This window comes from Cajanus cajan, chromosome 1, assembly GCF_000230855.2.
Source record: "Cajanus cajan strain Asha chromosome 1, NIPB_CcT2T_4, whole genome shotgun sequence".
Classification (NCBI taxonomy): Eukaryota; Viridiplantae; Streptophyta; class Magnoliopsida; order Fabales; family Fabaceae; genus Cajanus; species Cajanus cajan.
Window position 1 is genome coordinate 16,604,661 of NC_138517.1, and position 17,997 is coordinate 16,622,657.

The following is a 17,997-nucleotide window of genomic DNA, read 5'->3' on the forward strand; positions in this document are numbered from 1 at the left end:
GTGGGATGCTGGTTTTAGAGAGGTGCAATGTGAAACAGATTCTTTGGAAGCCTTTAGGCTGGTGTCTATGGCACATGTTCCCAAATTTCACAACTTTGGGGTGGTTATTCAGCAGATACGTGAATTGCTAAGGCGTGATTGGAGGGTAGCACTTTCTCATATTCTGCGTCAGGGGAATGCTTGTGCAGATATCTTGGCAAAGATGGGGGGGTCTCTTGATAGGCCTTTTGTTGTCTTTGGCTCTCCTCCTCATTCGTTATGTGAAGCTCTACGTGATGATGCTAGAGGACGTTCCTTCCTTCGTTTATAGTCTCTTTTAATTTTCCAGTGCACCAAAAAAAAAATTCCAATTGTTTTTTACCGATAAAAAAAACGTGTATGTGTCGACTACATATATACTAACCACCCCTCACATATGGCGGCCAATGCACCGATCTTTTATTCTCTCTTCTCTAACCCACTTTAGCTTTTTTGAGTTTTTTCTTTACCTCCCAATCATTTTCTTTCTTCTTTTTAAATAACTTCTTCACCCCCAATGATTTGATATATTTTATTTTAATTTTTTTTTTAATTTTTGTGTGAAAATCTTCATCTGAATGATTGATTCAAATAAATTACGAAATTTGCTTTGGTAACTCTCATTTCCCCTCTCCGTTTTTATTATTTAACTATTATCGGCATCCCATGCCATCGTTGTCGATGATATAATTCTGATTGTTGTTAGTGCTCCGTTTGTTGGCTGCTAAGAATCCACCACAAAATAAAAGCGGAAAGAAGAAATAAAAAACGACAAAACCAAACACAGGTTGGTTTTCTGATCCCGAGCTTCAAACAACTGTACCCCACGGTATGGCTGTTCGATTCAATCTTATTTTTCAATATTTTGAAGTATTTTTATACGAAATTTTCTATCTTTTTTAAAAAAAAATTTCCTAGTACGGGTGGGTATTTTGGTGTGTTTGTTCGGCAATGGTTGTGTATTCATTGAAGTAAAATGTTGTTGAGGTATGAATATCGAAGTGGGTGTGAAGATTCGCATGTTGTAAGGCTTAATTATGATTTGTCAGCAATTCCGAATCGTTATTTTTAAGTGGCGTTATATATTTTTTTGCCTTTGATGATGGTGTGTGTGACGTGCTTTGGGCCTTGAAATGGGATAGACTCTCTCTCCATTCCTTTTAGCGTTGTTGTAACCAGAAAAAGAAAAGGTTACTTCATTATGTTGGATGTTGGATTAAGATCATGTTGTGTTGTGCTTGATTATAGTCGGTCTTTGTGACCTGAACTTCTTTAGATTTTCATGGTTTTGGTTTGGAAACTTTGGATGTTGTGATGTGAGTTTGACCCTCTTTTAATGGTTGATTGATTTAGTTTTCATTGAGCACAGCCTTTCGTGTTGCTGAAAGAGATGGTTGCCTTTGGGAAGAAGTTGAAAGACAGACAAATTCAAGAATGGCAAGGGTATGTACGGGTGTTTGCTCGAGTTGGGGGTTATAAACTACCGAGTAGAATATTAGTCCCGTGTTAATGATGGTGCTTTAGGTTCATAAGTTTGATTTTTTTTTTTTTGTTATAGATATTACATAAACTACAAACTCATGAAGAAACGAGTCAGGCAGTATGCGCAACAAATTGAACTTGGAACACTAGATCGACGACATGTGCTCAAGGATTTCTCACGAATGCTGGATAATCAGGTTTGTCTTTTGTTGTATTCTCAATTTTGATTGGGGGTTGTACTTAAGGGTATGAATGAATGTGATAATCTGAGTGGAATGAACCATAACTGTTATCAAACAGTGTTTTTGTTGTATGTTGGTGGGAATCTGATAGAACATCAATTGTAATAGATGAAAATAGGCTAAATCAACACCAAATTACAAAAACTACAGCAATTTCTTTCTGTCCCAGTCCCAGAGTTCAGAAACTCCTACAGAGACTTTCTCTGTCAAAAAAACAGTAAAATATCACCCATAACTGTCTCCTAACACTGCCACATCCATAAAATCGAAAATACGTAACTCTGAGTTCTGACATTACAGTTATTAAATACACTTATTAAAATTAACAACTATTTTTCCTAGAATTAAAAATCCAAATAGTGGGTCTCTGTGGGCTTGGGTGGTCTAAGTCCTTATCAGAATATTATGTGTTTACACGTTGTTTCAACCATTTGATTCATTCCCCAATTGTTGCAATTCAGATAGAGAAGATTGTCCTATTCCTGTTGGAGCAACAAGGGCTCTTGGCAAGCCGGATAGCAAAGCTTGGAGAGCAGCGCGATGCTGTTCAGGAGGAGCCTGAAATAAACAAAATAGTTGAATTACGAGAGGCTTATAGAGCATTGGGACAAGATCTATTAAAGCTTCTCTTTTTTGTGGAGATCAATGCTGTTGGTTTGCGTAAGATATTAAAAAAGTTTGATAAACGCTTTGGCTATAGATTCACGGATTACTATGTCAAAACTCGTGCAAATCATCCTTACTCCCAGCTGCAACAAGTGTTCAAGCATGTGGTAATATGATTAGTGCAAGCATGAATTTTACAGAATTAAACACAGAACAGATGAACTCCCCCATGCATATAATTTTAAAGAATAAATATTGACTGACTGACTGATATGGAAATTGCAGGGATTAGGAGCAGTTGTGGGAGCCTTATCTCGCAATCTTCATGAACTTCAGGACCGTCAAGGGAGCTACTTATCAATTTATGATCAGCCTACCCTTCCCCTCCAGGTCTCTTTTATATTTACTTTGCTCCACCATACACTTACTTTGTTTTGTTATCTTCTTTCTTAATGTTCTCAGGCATGCTGCTGTTAGGGAGCAGCACAAGTTTGGTGGGGATTTTTCATCATATATACTTGATATTATATGCAGGATCCAGTTGTTGATTCAATAAATGCAGCTGTTGATAGGTTAACCAACTCAACAAACTTCCTTAACTTTCTGGGGCAACATGCACTCATCATGCAAGAAGAGCTGCCTAGCCCTACTGAGGAACATGTTGCTGATAAGCAATACCATTTTATGTCTCTTCTCCTGAACTTGGCAAATACATTTTTATATATGGTCAATACATATATTATTGTTCCTACAGCAGATGATTACTCTATGAGCCTTGGGGCCGCGCCAACAGTTTGTGGGATTGTTATTGGGGCAATGGCTGTTGCACAAGTGTTTTCATCGGTGTATTTTAGTGCATGGTCAAACAAATCATACTTTAGGCCTCTTGTATTCAGTAGCATAGTACTTTTTCTTGGAAATGTCTTGTATGCATTGGCATATGATCTTAGTTCAATATGGATTCTCCTAATTGGTCGCCTTTTATGTGGGTAAGCAATCTTTCATTTCTTAGCCTTCCTCCTTTCATTACTTGATTAAATCTCTCACTCACCACTAGGCATATTACAATTTTCAGTAATCCAGAGTAAGACACCTTGTAAATTGACTCCATGTAAAAGCTAATTCTAATTGGAATTAAAAGAGGATATAAAATAGATTTTAAAATAGGATCTTAGCATACCATTATGTTCATGATATGCACAAATTATGTTCTATGTTTGGGTAGAAAAGTATATACACTGATTACCATCATGCCAAGAATATTGTGAGGTACTAGCCACATTAAGTCTTTTTATGGCTGACAAATACTTGACTATTATTGCAGATTTGGTTCTGCCAGAGCAGTTAATCGGCGTTATATCAGTGATTGTGTGCCGTTAAAAATCCGCATGCAAGCATCAGCAGGTTTTGTTAGTGCCAGTGCTCTAGGAATGGCTTGTGGTCCTGCATTAGCTGGCATACTGCAAACTAATTTTCAGATTTACAAGTTTACATTTAATCAGAATACCTTGCCTGGGTGGGTTATGGCTGTTGCTTGGCTGATATATCTGATATGGTTGTCAATCGGTTTTAAGGAACCTTCTCACGAAGCTGAAGATGTTCATACACCACCTCAGTCAAATGATGGTACTGAACTTATATTGCATCAACTTGTTACGTATTGTTCAAATCTTTAGTATTTTATTCCTTAAGTTTTTGGCTCAAATTTTCTTAAAATCACAAGTCCATTTATCACATGATTATTGGTTTATTTTGAGAATCTTAAAAATAATTGAAAGTAGTCCATAGTCATAATAGATTGTAATCTTGCTCAGAAAAAGTGAGGGGAAAAAGTTGCTACACAAAAGAGTTTGGTTATTGGGACTTTTAGCAACAAAAGTGTGATGGCTGCATGGACCAAATGATACCATTGTCTCATGTCAAAAACTTAGATCTTTGTCCTTTTTAATGGTCTCTCATTTATTTTTCACTGGTTTTCCTACACCACCTATTTATTGGGCTATTTTCTGTCTGATTAACTTTGCTTACTGGTTTTCTATTCACCTGCTCAATCCATCTTTAAGGTGAGATTCTGTTTCAATGGGTGCTACTCCTTCGTTCTTTCTAATACATTTATTCCTGATTCACTTGAATGGTTAATTTGTTGGGACTTAGAATTTTAAAAATTATGAAGTACGGGTTTCCATTGTTGAAAATGGTGGTCATCATGTCGATACTATTATCACTTATAAATCATTGTTCTCTCCTAATCAATTCTATTGAGTTTTATTTTTTAAATTCTATTGGAAATGGTTGTGGATGAATCAATGACCTCTACATATCCTAGCTACGTCATATTACACTCGAGTATTAATTGAGAGCCTCAATAAAATGTTTATGTTGGTATGTATCATCTTTAGCTTAGTGGAGCTTTGTAAATTTTACCCTTATTTTGTTGAGTCTTGATTGGTATTTGTTGTGAATTTTGACTGGTGCCACTTTGGTTCTGATACATGTAATGCTAAATTGCTATGTATTTTGTTGTCTTTCGATGATACAAATCCAACTACTAAGCAAGTCAATTTGAGGAAATTAGCCTTAAAATCTTAAAATGGCGTTAACCATTAGCATCTTTCTTTGGAATGCTATATCTAGCCAATAGGTGCCCCTGCTACCAAAATATAATTCTGTGCAAATAATGGACTAACATGGGTAATATTTCTGGTTTTAATGTCCTGTCTATCAATCTCATCATATTTAATAAAATCATCTATGATTGCATGAGTACTTTATGTTATAGTTACATGTATTTTCTTTTCATATGAGTTTTATCATTCTGATGAGCCTCAGTACAAGTAAAATAGAAAATGACCCACTTTTTCCACTGTCAGAAGCAAACAAAGCACTTGAAGAAGGCCTAAAACAGCCATTGCTGATTAGTTCAGAGAATAAGGTGGATGAAGATGCTGACCAAGATGGTGATGATAGCGAAGAAGCTCCGGAGGAATCTCGCCAGCCAGTCAACTCAATTGTTGCAGCATATGGGCTCCTTACACCTTCTGTAAAGGTTTGTGAGCAACTTCCTGTCACTGCTATTATATTGGATCTCTATCAATAAAAAGCTGATTTCATTCGATGTATATGCTTAAGTTATTGTTAATGTTCAGATGGAAAACTAATTTGTTGATGTGAAAGTGACACATGTATGTTCCTGTATGAGTGTGAAAGATATGCAAAATTAAAACCCACAATGACAAATATAGCAGAATAAATGAAAGGGAATGACATTCAAATTATTAGAATGCTAAAAATTACAGTAGCACTACCACTAGCACACTACTGCCACATAGCATAGCTTCTACAGTGAGCAGAAGCTCTGCATTCATAACAACAAGCTAAATGATTCCCAAAAGATGCCCCTCTCTCCTGCCTGTAAGCTGTTTGTTTTCCTGACCATCAGTAACTGATTCCCTCCTCCCATTTCTCTTTCTGCCAGCTCACTACTGTCACCCATTTTTCCCTCATTCCTCCACACATAAACTCTCCAACCCTAGGCCCCGAGTTCCATGAATCGTTCTGGGCTCTAACTGAAAGACTTTTTATTTGTAAAAGACATGATAAATGACAAATTAAAGGAATTAAACTGCTAACTGCATTTTACTTATACTACTCACATGTGCCACTTGCAGCTGAGAGAGCTGATCCACTTTTGAAGTTTGGAATAGAATAATTTTACAAGTAAATAACCGTGAACATGTTACTACATTTCACAGGTACCTAGTGGTTAATGCACTCGGTGCATGCTTAGATTAGCTTATTTTACAGAACTAATTACCTTTTCTAGGAAATTTACCAAGAGAACTTTTGAAAAAAAGAGTATTTATTTCCCATAATTTTAGTCTTCCTAGACACGCTAAATCAATGCTATTCTATTATTCTATATTATAAATTTGTAAAATGTTATGATAGTTTCATTAGTGTGTTTTTACACTCAGTCCCAGACGTCTGATTTGCCTTGATCTATAGCCTTTATATGATTTATTAATTAATTATAGGCTATATTACCAAGTTGGTTCCTGAACTTTTTTGGAAAATTTCAAATAGGATCCTAAACTAAAAAGTAGGTCCTTAGAGTTAGATTTTGGTGGCTTGAAACTACCAGAAAATGAAAATTTGTGATGGTTTTAAAGACAACTAAAAAAGTTACATGATCAAGGACTTGATTAAAAAAAATTAGTTTAAGGACCTATTTGAAAATTCTCAAATAGTTCACAGACCTACTTAGTAATTTAATTTTAATTATAAAGTTACACAATAATGTTAGCAAAATGCTAGTTCGTTACTCAAGTTAATCTAGTTTGCACAAACAAAAAGGCAAGATGTAAAGATGACACCCAAGGTCATATGAACTAATAAGCTCCACATTTGATGAGGATTCCCATTGGTTAATGAATTTGGGCTTTCAAGGTAGTTGATCTATGAATAAGGTCAAGGGGCTTAAATAGGTAACAGGCATCTCTAGTTTTCATATAAGATCAAATGTGAACATAACAAACTGAAGAGACTTGGGTATGAGATGATTTTGAGGTGATTACTAGTCTCTCTCCAGCATACAATAAAGATACATCCAATAGAGTTGATTACTGCTTTTACTTTTTATTTACATGATTCCCATTTGTTAACTGCTTGGGATGTATCATGGCTTTTTGCTGCACTGAACTATATAAGTAAAATAGTTACATACCTGAGCCTATGATACTATAATTAGGAGATACCTATGACTTTAGCATGTTTGAATTGCCACATAAAAGTGGAGCTAATTTTGTAGAATGTACATTTTCTCATCTCATTTCATATGAGACGATTTGAACATCAACATCAAATATTTCGTGAGATGATGGATGCCTTCTCATTCAGCTTATTAAGTAGCATTTTGGATAATTTAAGATCTCTTGTGATGTTTTGCTGATATGATATTAAGTTAAACGATTTACCTGACCAAATTTGTGTAACATCTCCAGGTTCAATTATTGATATATTTCATGCTCAAATATGCAATGGAGATTTTGCTATCAGAATCTAGTGTCATTACAACATACTACTTCAACTGGACAACAAGCACAGTTGCAGTTTTTCTTGCTTGTCTTGGCTTGACAGTTCTTCCTGTGAACATTGTTGTTGGAAGCTATATAAGCAACATGTTCCAGGACAGGTAATGTTTTATAAAACCGATACTTCATTTGATTGTCATCTGAAATCAGATTAATGCTGTAGCTGGATTTTCTGAAAGATACAGGATCATATATAATGCATGTTGATATTTAATAAAATGTGAAGGAAAAAAAAAGCCTATAAAGATTTAGATCCTCACTCTCAGTCTTTTTCAATAACCAGCTATAGCCTTAACGTTGTTGAAATATTTTCCATGTGCGCGAGATTACTTATTTTTAATCTGTTTCAGGCAAATTCTGTTGGTATCAGAAATTATGGTTCTCATAGGCGTTCTATTGAGTTTCCAACTGATCATTCCATATTCTGAGCCACAGTACATCTGTTCGGGTCTTCTTTTGTTTGTTTCTGCAGAAGTACTTGAAGGTAAGATCTTATTTTGCTTCATTATTTTTTATTCTGGACAGGATTGTACAGTAAAGGTGCAAAGGAAGCCATGTCTTGAGATGTCCTACATTGTTAGGAATAATGACCATAATGAAGTTAGGCTATGATGTGTTGTCCCATTTTGTGAAAGCATGAAATTTTAATAATAAAAACTGAAAAAACATAATTCATTAGTTATTAGCACCAAGAGCAGTATTATCGGGGCAATAACCAACACGTGCTTATTTTTCACACATTATCTTTGTTCTATTAAATTCCTGAATGTTATTCATGTTATTTGATAGTAATTATCTGAATGTGATTTTTGAATTACATATTTTGAACATCAGACTATCCCCCGTATTTCCTGTTTCGCTCTTTATTCTTTTCCTTTCTTTGAGCCTTCAATTTTTTTTTGAACAGCAAAAGAAATTTATTAATCTGGTACAAGGGGTACCATAAACCCGTTTACAACAGGAGAAGACATAGAAAACATAAATTGAACATGTAAATTTATTTGCCATCTCCATAAAACCTCCTCTTTCATATCCTAGGACAAATGCAAAGGCCAGGAAAATGATTATATCACATGTATTTTGATGGATTCACCTTTCTGTTTTAAAAATTAAATGACGAGACATTTCATCAAGGATCATGAAATAACTTAGGTTTTGTAAGGCTCATTTGCACTGCTTCTGCATCTGTCGAACTATATCAAGCTTCATGAGAATACATAATGGCTTAATCATAACTGCATAATCCATGATCAGATGGTCATTTAGTCATTATACCTCATAAGGACACAATATTGTAGCTTCCTTGCTGACACAAAATCACAAATATCAAAAGGGTTTTGGTTGCTGCTGATGTAGTTTGTTTTTTTTGTTTTTGTTCTCCTGCACAATGTAATTGATTTATATAACATTCCACTTTCTACCATCCATTCCAGGTGTCAACTTGTCACTGCTTTCGCGAGTAATGTCATCGAGGCTCTCTCGGGGAACCTATAATGGTGGACTTCTGTCTACAGAGGCTGGAACACTTGCAAGGGTGGTTGCTGATGCAACAATTACCCTTGCTGGCTACGTTCGTCAGAGTATGTTCCTCAATGTGACACTCCTTCCTTCACTCTTTATCTGCATATCCTCCATCATAGCAACCTGCTTTACCTACAATTCTTTATATTGATTTCTGTCCCTGAGACTGAGATTGAGATGGAAGGAGAAGAATGCTCTTCAACACGACCTCAATCTCCTCACCACTTGGTCCTGCATTCTTTCCCACATTCAATATTTTTTTATCAATCAAGTCTTCAATGGCTCCATAAAGTTGAAAATGTAGCTAGGCTCATTTATATAGGTTGTTTGTTCAAATGTGCATTTCTTGTTAGAATGGATTCCTCTATTGTCATTTTCATTTTGCTGTAGAGATGAGTTACTTAGCTGTCTATTTATAATAGATAGATCTCTGAACCAAATGAAATGCTTATTTATTGTCCTTATCGTGCGTGCCTTTTATTTTCACTCTGGTATATGGTGAACCAGGGATGTAAATAAATCGAATCATTTGGTATATTAAATAGTATATCAAGTTAATTTATTTAGAAAAAAATTAAGTTTGGATTTATACTTGATTATATAAATGGATTAAGCTTAATCTTAGAGGCTTGGCATTGAAAAATTTATAAATTTCTTGTGTGCGTGATGACTATTTTTCATTATCATTTTGCTGTAGAGACTAGATACTTTGTTTTGTATTGATAGCGGTGTTATTATTATTATTATTTTTTAAAAATGTTATTGGTAGTATGGACTGGAATATGTTTTATATTCACATCATTAAATGCGTCTTACAGTAATCTCGAATTTCATCTTTATTTAATTATCTTTATACATTTAAACACTATATATCAATCCATTTAAATTTATTTTAAAAATTAAAGCAATTAAGTATTTTTTAATGACTGCCACGGTTAAGTGTCTATAGCAACAGACCTCCCAATTTTATTTTATTTTATTTAATAACTATCATGGTTAATCGTTTCGTGGCAACTATTTAAAAGGAATTCATATTGAATTGGTTTTGATTCAGTTACATTATTGGATGAAAAATAAATAGAGATGTAGTTGAGAATTCTAGACAAAGGGTATAAACAAAATTCGCTTGAGAGACTATGAGTGAAAAGAAGAAAATATATAAGATTATGAGTCAAAAAGAGATTTAGTTGCGTATTTTTTTTTTCCTTTTATGCGAGACATCTTTATATATATGTGGATGTATAAAATTATAATAAAAAATAAACGATGTTTAAATTTTTAACATAAAAACAAGGCTATTCAGTAAGGCTAATAATGACTTAAAATAATGTCTATAATTACTAGAATTTTTTTTATTACATGTGACTTTTTCTACGAATTTTTTATAAAAATTCGCAAGAAATGTTGTTCTTACAAATTTTTCTGAGAAATTTTATCTGTAGGTAATACTTTCGTGGATAATATATTTTTGTGAATTTTAAAAATTTACAATAAATTTTCCTGCGAAAAAAAATTTGCAAGAAAGTTTCTTGCAAAAAAAAAAAAAAAAATTCACAAGAAAATTTGCAGGAAAGTTTCCTGCGAATTTTTTCGTAAAAAATTTTCTAGGAATATTTTTTACGATAAAAAAGTTTAAAAAATTACTATGAATTCTATCAATAATTCTTCAACTTTCAAATGCTCACAATGAATTCATCCGAAACATTTGTTTCTATGCTTCCAACATGTGATACATAATCTTTTAAATTCTAAGATTGTAGATTATAAGCCTAACACTCAACCATACAAATCAACTTGTAATGTAAGTGTTGTTCCAATTTATATACTTTTTCATTGTTTTATTTTAAATCAATGTAGGACTTGAAGTTTTTTTAAAATATTAAACTTATAAATTTAAATATATTTTTGATTTTTCTTGCAGATTAAAATTGGCAGGAAAATCTACAAGAAAAGTTACCTTCAAATTTTTTCTACCATTTAGTAAACATTACTTGCGAATTTATTTTTGCAAGAAAATTTGCAAGAAAGAAAATAAAAGTCTTACAATATTTTTTGAAAATTTTTACCATGGAAAAAATTTCTATGATCATTAAAATTGTAGCAAAATTTGCAAAAATTTCTTGTAAATTATTTTTCGTAAAATAATTTGTAAGAAATATCTGTAAATTAGTTTTCCCAAATAAATTCATAAAAAAATTTTGCGAAATTATTATTGTAAGAATTTCTTAATGGCCAAAGAAGTTTGGAATGTGGGTGCAATTTTTCAATCCACTACTCGAATTTCTCTTATTACATGTGACTTTTCCAACAAATTATTAATAAAAATTCGCAAGAAACGTTCCTACAAATTTTTCTGCGAAATTTTATCTACTGGTAATACTTTCGTGGATAACATATTTTTGTGAATTTTAAAATTTGCAATAAATTGTCCCGCGAAAAAAATTCGCAAGAAAGTTTCCTGCAAAAAAAAAACATTCGCAAGAAAGTTTCTTACGAATTTTTTCACAAGAAATTTTGCTGGAATACTTTTTACGAAAAAAATTAAAGAAATTACTATAAATTCGATCAATAATTTTTCAAATTTCAAATGCTTATAATGAATTCATCCGAAGCATTTGTTTCCATGCCTCCAACATGTGATATATAATCTTTTAAATTCTAAGATTGTAGATTATAAGCCTAACATTCAATCATACAAAACAACTTGTAATGTAAGTGTTGCCCCAACTTATATACTCTTTAATTATTTTATTTTGAATCGATGTTCGACTTGAAGTTTTTTTTAAAATATTAAACTTATAAATTTAAATATTTTTTTGATTTTTCCTGCTGATTGAAATTGGCAGGAAAAGTTACCTTCAAAATTTTTCTACCATTTAGTAAACATTACTTGCGAATTTATTTTTGCAAGAAAATCTGCAAGAAATAAAATAAAATTCTTACAATATTTTCTGAAAATTTTTACCATGGAAAAAAATTTCTATGATCATTAAAATTGTAGCAAAATTTGTAAAAATTTCTTGTAAATTATTTTTCATAAAAGAATTTGTAAGAAATATCTGTAAATTATTTTTTGCAAATAAATTCGTAAATTTTTTTTGCGAAATTATTATTGTATGACTTTCTTAATGGCCAAAAAAGTTTGGAATGTGGGTGCAAATTTTCAATCCACTATTAGAATTTATGTTATTACATGTGACTTTTCTTACGAATTTTTCATAAAAATTCGCATGAAACGTTTTTCCTAAAAATTTTTCTGCGAGATTTTATTTGCAGGTAATACCTTCATGGATAACATATTTTTGCGAATTTTAAAATTTACAATAAATTTTCCTACGAAAAAATTCACAGGAAAGTTTCTTGCAAAAAAAAATTCACAGGAAAGTTTCCTCTGAATTTTTTCGCAAGAAATTCAGCAGGAATACTTTTTACATAAAAGATTAAAGAAATTACTATAAATTCTATCAATAATTCTTCAACTTTCAAATGCTCACAATGAATTCATCCGAAATATTTGTTTCAATGCCTCCAACATGTGATACATAATCTTTTAAATTCTAAGATGGTAGATTATAAGCCTAACACTCAACCATACAAACCAACTTGTAATATAAGTGTTACCCCAACTTATATACTCTTAAATTATTTTATTTTCAATCGATGTGAGACTTGAAATTTTTATAAAATATTAAACTTATAAATTTAAATATTTTTTGATTTTTCCTGTGGATTAAAATTGGCAGGAAAATTCGCAAAAAAAGTTACCTTTAAAATTTTTCTACCATTTAGTAAACACTTGCGAATTTATTTTTGCAAGAAAATCTGCAAGAAACAAAAAAAATTCTTACAATATTTTCTGAAAATTTTTACCATGGGAAAAAATTTCTATGATCATTAAAATTGTAGCAAAATTTGAAAAAATTTCTTGTAAATTATTTTCCGTAAAAAAAAATTGTAAGAAATATCTGTAAATTATTTTTCGCAAATAAATTCGTAAGTTTTTTTTGTGAAATTATTATTGTAAGAGAATTCACAAAAAAATTTTGTGAATATTTTTTTGTAGGAAAATTCGCAGGAAAATGACACTTTTCTAGTAATGATCAAAGAGACAATTTTTTAATCAAAGGGCAAGATTTTTTGATCAAAGGGTGTTGTACTTAGTTTGCCAATCAAAGAGTTTTCTATGTTGTTTTCTGATTAACATTAAAGCACTACAATTATTCTTGAAAAAAACCATCTTGTTTTTTGTTCTATTCGATATTTGTTTTGAACAAGTTAAACATTATTCTCTTATGTGATTTTACCAAGTGACATTGAAGTTCTTGCCTTTACTATCACCATTAAAGCACAACACCAACTTGGTACTCGATCACACCTTAGGAATTTGCTTTGAGTTCAACCTCGCCTTGCATTTTCCTTAGAATTTCTTCATGTCATGGATAGAATTTCTCCAAATCTCCTCCACAAAATTAAAAGTAAAAATTATTATAATTATTTAAGGATTGAATTGAAAATATAATAATTTTAATATTAAAATGGAAAACAACGACACGAAGTCAAAATTGATGACATGACATGATTGAATCAAAACTTCTAAAATACAAAATACTGTAGAAATTCTCATATATAAATTGATACAAAGTTCTAATAATACTTCCCTAATTTTTTCCAATCACTTTTCAAAATTCAAACATCTAAGTTTGTAATTATCTAAACCTTAAACCTTAAACTACAAGAAAAATCGTAATTATCTATGGACAAAATCTGTAGGTAAAGTCCAAAATCCATAGGTAATGCAAATTTATTGACAGATTGTTTACAAACAAAACCTTGTAGATAATCAACTTGTAGGTAACATTACTGAAGGATATTTGTATCTGTAGATAATTACCTGCGGTCATTCCTATGACCTAATCTATGAATAATTACGTACAAATGTATTTGTAAGAAATTACATACAAACTACTCCATGGGAAGTTACCTATGGACTTATTTGTGGGAATTTGCTGATAGACTTTCGTTAGAAGTTGCTTACGGATATATCTATGGTAAAGTTAACTACAAACTTATCCATGGGAAACTTACCTATGACAGAATTTGTGGGGAGTCTCCTATGGATTTATTCGTGAGTAATTACCTACAAATTATATTTTATAAAATCTGTGGAAAACTTATTTTCATCCCATTGTGGTGATCATAATATACAACATATATTGAAAAATCACTTGATAACTTTATTATATATTTAATTGTGTATAACACTAAAATAAAAATACAATGAAATTGATAGAACTTCAATGTCCTAAATTTAAAATAACAATATTAAGTTTGAACATCATACATAAAATGTTCTAACGTCATAAACTAAATTAAAAACAATAGTGTTCAATAGTCAATTAGTTTCCTACATAAAATTTTAGGGATCTAATAATTTGCATAATCTATTAAGTCTTGTTGATGTTGTAGCTCATTCTAATTTTGGTCATTTTGTTGTTGTTGCTCATTTGGCTATTGAAATATGTTTTGTGCATCAGGTGGTAGGAGAGAGAGAACAACACTAATTAGTGATTGCAACTTACAACTCAATCACTCATTCTCCTCCCTTGATTGATGAACCTCCTGTTTCAGTGGAACAATCTCTTTTTATGAATCCTGATTAGTGCAGCTAGAAGACTCATAAAATTGTTAAAACTTGAACATTTCAACTAATAAAAGCTCTCAACAATTATAATATTCACTAACGCATTTAAGTATATCCAATATGTCATGAAACCTTATGCATGTGAAGACTTTCGAGATTTACTCAATTCCTTCAATTTTTTCACTTTTTAAATATTTATTATTTATTATGATAATAGATTTAGAATGAAATCAATAAATGATGCTTATCATTGTTATTTATTAATTGTTGCATTAAAAAAAAAAGGTATACATGCCTGCATCATTCACAAGTTTTATTTTATCATATTTTCCCTAATTATATACTAAGGAATAAATAATATAAATTGAAAAATCTAAAAGTTAAATAAATTATATTATATTATTTTTTTATATTATTTAATCGAGTTTATATATACTTTTTTTTTGGTAAATTTGTTGACAAATATATTTTTTATGCATTTTTTTAAAGGAAAAATTTTAAAAGTCAAATATCTAATAAACCGTCAATTCTACCAATTGAATGAGCGGTCAAATTTTAAAGATTGTCCTAAATAAAAAGTTATTCTTATATATTGAAAATTAAAACCAAAGATAAGTTTATAAGAGTTTGATCTAGAATAGCTACAATAAATAAAAAAATTGCTGAAAAGTTTAGTATTTAATTATAGATGATATTCGTGATATGAAAGATAAATATTTTGTATTTTGATAAATGGTTAATGTACTTAGCATTTTAAAACAAATAAATATAAACATTTTTATTTAAATTCAATGTGCATGTATTTAATAAAAACTTCTTTTTAAAGCTGCTCCAAAGTTTGACTTCATTTTAGTATCAAAGTATTTTTAGTCTAAAACCACTGTGAATATAAGAAAAATATTCATTTATTAATGCATAACAATAGCATCACGTAATCATATTGCACAATAGCATCATGTAATCACACTATATCTGGATAAGAAAAAAAGAAAATATAATACTATATGTAAACCTTAAAGTTAGAATTTGAATATTACCACCATTTGTATAAACTAAAAATTCAATTATGAAAAATATTGAAATTAGAAAGACATAATGCACGTGACTCACAATACCTTCAAATGTTGAATCAAGTGGAGCTAAGTTTGAATTCTATGAATTTTTTTAGCATTATTTTTGAAATTGGAGAAACTAATAGGCTTACATGTCCAAGCGCAAGAAGTAAATTCAACCCAAATTCAAGTTGGGAATATAACCCCCATCATCAAATGTTCTCAATACTATAGTACACAAGTGATTTAAGGGGATAAAAATAATTAGTAAACACATCAGGGGAAAATACTCACCACAAATTACATTGAGTAGAAATCACAGAACATCAAGACATAATCAACTAGTATGGGTTGAAATAACTTTTTGAATTCATTATGAAACTACCTACAAAACAAGTCTAATCACTTAAGACACGTCAAAACAAAAAGGAAAGAAGAAGAAAAAACCCACAGGGTAAAAATATCAACTATAATTTTATTCAAATTGTATCCAAATTTATTACAATAAGGTAGTTCAATGTTGAAGGTCTGAACTTATAAAATATGAATTCAATATTTGATTTCAAAACTAGAAGCTAAGTATATGTTAAGACCCCGATAAACAATGAAATAACAAATGGTAAAACACAAATGATGCAATAACAAAGGAACAATAATACTACAAGAAAATTGTGAATTAGAAAGGGAAAGATCCTTCGCAAATTCCTCGCTAAACAAAATGGCGATGGATTAGAGAGGGATTTGCGAATGATGATTCCCTCGCTAAATTTAAGCCGTAAATTAGCGACGGATACACATCCTTTGCAATTCCCTCGCTGCATTCCTTTGCCATTCCCTCACAACCGGCTTCGATAATTTGTCGCAAATTTGTGCCACTAATTCATTGCTATCGCCTTGCAAATGTAGAACTCCAATTCCCTTGCTAACTGTATTTGATATTTCCTTGCTAACACATCGCAAAACCTTCGCAAGATATCCTTTGCTACTCCATCACAAAATGTTGTTTAATTATTTCCCCACTAGTCTTTCCCCACTCTGTCACAATTATCCCTCACTATATTGTTGCTAATTCCATGCAAATATCCACGCTAATTTCCCACAACTCCATCGCAGTATATCAATTGAGGTCCCTCGCAAATCCCTTGCTTAGCCCTCACAAATCCTTGACAACATATTTATTGAGTTCCCTCACGAATTCTTCAAGAATCCTTCGCAAATTTATCAACGTATAACTATTAAGCTCCCTCGCAAATCTCACGCTAACCCCTCACAAATATGTCCTTCACAAATCTTTCGCTAGTCCCACGCAAATCCATCAAAGCATATCGATTCCCTCGCGAGTACGACGCTAATCCCTCGCGAAGCCTTGACCACATATCTTTTGAGTTCCCTCGCGAATCCCTCGCGAATCCCTCGCTAATGTCTCGCAAAACCTTCCCAATTTATCTATATACATTATTCTCTCATGAATCCCTATAAATATACCACTTAATTTGAATATTTTAAATAAACTATATCAACAACATAATTTTTTTTTCAATTGGACATGATTTAAAATAAAAGTTGCATGTAACAATATCTCTTACAAAACCAAATTGTTAAATGTGTTACAAAACCCAACTTGTGCATACTATCTCAAAGAAACCCAAACTAATCAATATCTTGCAAAAAGAAAAGTCAAAATAATGAGTCATCCTAAATAGTAATCAACCTAAGCTAGTAAAATCATCATCTCGTCCTTGATCCTCCCTATGTTGGTTAGTTGATGGTGTTGTTGATGGTTGAACTGCCTGAATTACTTGCCTCATCATATCTGGTAATTGTGTTTGCAAAAGAGAGGCCAATGCAGTATTTATAATTGTAGTGACCCATTCTTCTATCATGGGCATAAGATTTGTAGAGGAACCTGCAACCTCTGGAGATGAAGCTTGTGTAGAGTTCCTAGTTCCAAGATCCAAGTTATGTCCCATGCCATGAACTCTGTTCTTCTTATTTTCACCTGCAGCTTTTAACCAAAGATCAGAATCAATTACAAGATGAGATGAAATGTCTTCTCCATATTTTTGTGTCATTGATTCTTCATATGTTTCCTTCAAATAATAAACAAAAAAAATAGTGAAATAGCAAGAGGTTAATAAAGTAATCAATCTTAAAATATAAAATAACATACAATAAATTTCTCTACCCTAGTTGAGACAAATTCACCATCATTCTTTTTGTGAACTTTGTTATACACTTCATGATAAGAAATAGGACGATTCTGTTCTGCCTCCTGTAAAAAGATTACAGTACAAATTGTAAGTAATGAAATTTATCAAAGAAATCCATTAATTTTCAAAACCTTC

General features: G+C 31.5%; 1 protein-coding gene across 10 annotated transcripts; it reads left to right on the plus strand.

Moving 5' to 3' along the window:
* Positions 1 to 430: 430 nt before the first annotated feature.
* Positions 431 to 9,423, plus strand: LOC109789098 (SPX domain-containing membrane protein At4g22990). 10 transcript variants are annotated; one of them, XM_020347963.3, is made up of 12 exons: positions 433 to 631; positions 725 to 847; positions 1,372 to 1,461; positions 1,577 to 1,697; positions 2,204 to 2,515; positions 2,634 to 2,738; positions 2,883 to 3,337; positions 3,673 to 3,974; positions 5,219 to 5,394; positions 7,349 to 7,539; positions 7,789 to 7,922; positions 8,872 to 9,423. In XM_020347963.3, exons 3-12 carry the CDS (start codon positions 1,409 to 1,411, stop codon positions 9,108 to 9,110), a joined length of 2,088 nt encoding a protein of 695 aa, XP_020203552.2. In that variant the 5' UTR covers positions 433 to 631; positions 725 to 847; positions 1,372 to 1,408; the 3' UTR covers positions 9,111 to 9,423. The 10 variants fall into 10 exon arrangements, with proteins under 10 accessions (XP_020203560.2, XP_020203552.2, XP_082932009.1 ...); XM_083075883.1 differs by having other exon boundaries at positions 1,388 to 1,461; XM_020347964.3 differs by having other exon boundaries at positions 725 to 805.
* Positions 9,424 to 17,997: the final 8,574 nt, after the last annotated feature.